The following is a 2,845-nucleotide window of genomic DNA, read 5'->3' as shown; positions in this document are numbered from 1 at the left end:
TCAGAATTAATGCCTTTCTGAAAACAAATAGATACAACTTGTTGAAATTGCATCGCTTGTTCATGGTCTTCAGACTGAAAATGGATCTTGTTGATGAATAGACCTTCAATATCCTTGGTCGAGCAATTGACTAACCACATCGGGTAATAAACATATATTACTCTTATTTCACTTCCAGCTCGATAAGTGATAATAGCCTCAGTCGAGATGCAACTGTATACCCAGCCCAAGAAGCCTTTATAGAAATCCTGCTCCATCTTTGGCACTGGTATATTTTTCATCGTCTTTGGCTTTTTCACGTTAAGGATAGTTTCTTCAACCCCTGTAATCGGATCTACCCTCTGCACTCTCTTCGGGTAATGCGGCTTCTAGTGTCAGAAATTTTTCAACGACTCAAACTTTATGTATCCCCACATTGCGACATCATTCTTGCGTACTGGATACACTAAAGTTCTTACTTTCGACAGCTCCTCAACATCCCACCATGGTAATGACATTATATCATATAGATGTTCTAAGTACTGTACTCCAAACTCCCTTCTGATCGCGTAAGCATTAACATGAGGCAGGAAACCCCAGCTAATGATATCACCAAGTGAAATGCTTCGATCTCTCTGATAATACTTTAACGGCCTTTTGAATTTTCTTTCGTGACTTTCTTTAAACCACTCCTGCCGTTCTTCCTTCTACATATCCTTAGGACTACCATCGAAATTTTTGTCTTTTAAGAACTCAGCCACTTTTCTTCTTAACTCATCTCTATTCTCTTCAGTAAAGAATTCCATCAGAGTAGGATACTGAGAGGTATCTTCACTTACACTCTCATCATCTGTTCAGTCTTCAACCTCAACCCTGTCATACATGTTAGCATCCTCAACATACTTGTACTCGGGTTGGTGGTTGATGTCGAACGCATTTAATTCCTCTTCAAAATCAAACTTGAGGTCAGGATCCACCATACGTGTCATTTCTTTAATCTCTTCCAATGAATACGTATGTCTGTGTTCACCTTCTTCCATGTCAGTTTCTAATCTCAGAATTAACTTTTCAACTTTTTCAACATTTTGATCATCACCATGCTCCCCCTTTCCTTCAGCTCCCCCTGTCTCTTCATTTACAGTATCGTTCAGAAAATCATCAACAATCCTTTCACTTGACTGTTCAGATACTTTAATTCCCATACCACCTTGAGCATCATCATCGTCATTATCAGAACCATGACTGCTAGCTGAAAAGACTTTCTCATCATCGTCATCTTCCTCGTCATCACCCTCTTCATCATCATCCTCATCATCTTCTTCATCATCGCCACCAGCAAGATCTTCTAAAGATACATCCTCTTCAAAGACACCAGAGATAGAGGATATAGGAACAGGGTTTTCAATCACTAAGGATGGAACAATAGATCTTTCAACAACTGCCACACTGCTTTCAGCACCTTTACCTTTATCTTTCATCTGTTCATCAATCTCAGCTTGGCGTTTAGCCCTAAGCTCTTCAACTTGTATCTCTTCGAACCTTTCTTCAATCGACATTCCAAGCATATTCTCAACCACTTTGTTCAGTATATAGAACTCGTGCTCTTTTAATGCCTTTGCAGCCTCAAGCTCTTTGTTTTTCATCTCGAAATACTTGTTCTGCTCATCTCTGCGAACCTTTTCTTCTTTCAATTCAGCTACTCGCACTTTCAAGAAATCAATTTCTTTCCGATCAGTATCAGTCTTCTTCAGTAATGCTTTGTTATCAGACTCTAATCTCTTCACACACATTTCAAGAATTTTTTCACGATCAGCTACTATCTTGCTTTCAGCTGCTACTCTTTTGTTATCATTCAACACATCATCCATCTTCTTTTCTAACTTCTTTACCTGTTCATCGTTTGCAAAGCCAAAATCTCCAATATCTTCAAGATTATCCGGAGGAATGTGAAGACCTTTGTGCCCAGAAGAACCAGGAGTTAGTTGAATTTGAGTAAGTGGTGGTGTTTTGAATATTTCTTGAGAAGTGAATAAGGTTTGTTGTTGTGATGGTGAGATATGTAGTGGTGAAAGATGTAACGGTGATGGTTGTCTAGGTGGTGTTTGTTGTTTTGGTGGTGAAGGTTGTCTGGGAGGTGTTGGTTATCGTGGAGGTGTTTGATGTGGTGGTGATTGTATTGGTGATTGATGTGGTGTAGGTTCAGGTGGTGGTGTTGGTGGTTTCCTTGATTCTTTGGAAGGTTTCTTCTTCAAAACAATCTTCGGCTTTGTAATCTTTATAGTAGCTTTCTTACTCTTTAGAGATACAATTCTTTTTCTTGTTCCGGCTTTCTTTCTACCGCTTAAAGGTGATTGAGATTCAGAAACGTGTTCAGGAGATGGTATGTATGCAGCATCATCATTCTCATGTCTCTTCCTCTTCCTTAACTGCTTTTCTTTCTCTGTAGCTTCTTGAATTCTTTTTAGACGTTCAGTCTCATCTATCTCATCATCAGAACTCGAAGAGCTTGTAGTACTTTTATTAACATCATCACCTTCAACATCATCAATAACCTTCTCTTTTTCAGCTTCTACATTAGCAGCTTGCTCAGTTACTAAGTCATCAACATTAAACATCATTTGATCAATATCAGCATACGGATCTTCTTCCACAATTACAACCGGCTCTTCAACCTTAGGCTCATCAATCAATAACGTCTTTGCCACTTTCTTTTGTTTCTTCTTTGGCTGCGATGATGACCCCTCACCCTCCTGTACTTTAGGGGTGGCCTTTTTGCCTCTTCTCCTCGTTTCTTTGACAAACCAGTCATTACGTGTGGTTTTGAATTCCTCAAGAGTATTTAGCTCATCAACGTAAGTTGCTTCCT

The 2,845-nt window shown here is 39.3% G+C and overlaps 1 protein-coding gene across 1 annotated transcript; it reads right to left on the bottom strand.

Annotated features, from left to right (window-relative positions):
• Window positions 1-833: 833 nt before the first annotated feature.
• On the bottom strand, window positions 834-1,847 carry LOC110942905 (nonsense-mediated mRNA decay protein 2-like). The gene has a single exon (XM_022184667.1). The coding sequence runs from the start codon at window positions 1,845-1,847 to the stop codon at window positions 834-836; it is 1,014 nt and encodes a 337-aa protein (XP_022040359.1).
• Window positions 1,848-2,845: the final 998 nt, after the last annotated feature.

The sequence above is a fragment of the Helianthus annuus genome, chromosome 5, assembly GCF_002127325.2.
Source record: "Helianthus annuus cultivar XRQ/B chromosome 5, HanXRQr2.0-SUNRISE, whole genome shotgun sequence".
Lineage (NCBI taxonomy): Eukaryota > Viridiplantae > Streptophyta > Magnoliopsida > Asterales > Asteraceae > Helianthus > Helianthus annuus.
The sequence above is the reverse complement of the archived record's forward strand: the minus strand, read 5'-3'. Positions and strand labels throughout refer to the sequence as shown.

What these genes read in the sequence shown, in the direction of transcription:
- LOC110942905 (XM_022184667.1), bottom strand. Translation starts at nt 1,847, where the DNA reads ATGGATGATGTGTTGAATGATAACAAAAGAGTAGCAGCTGAAAGCAAG.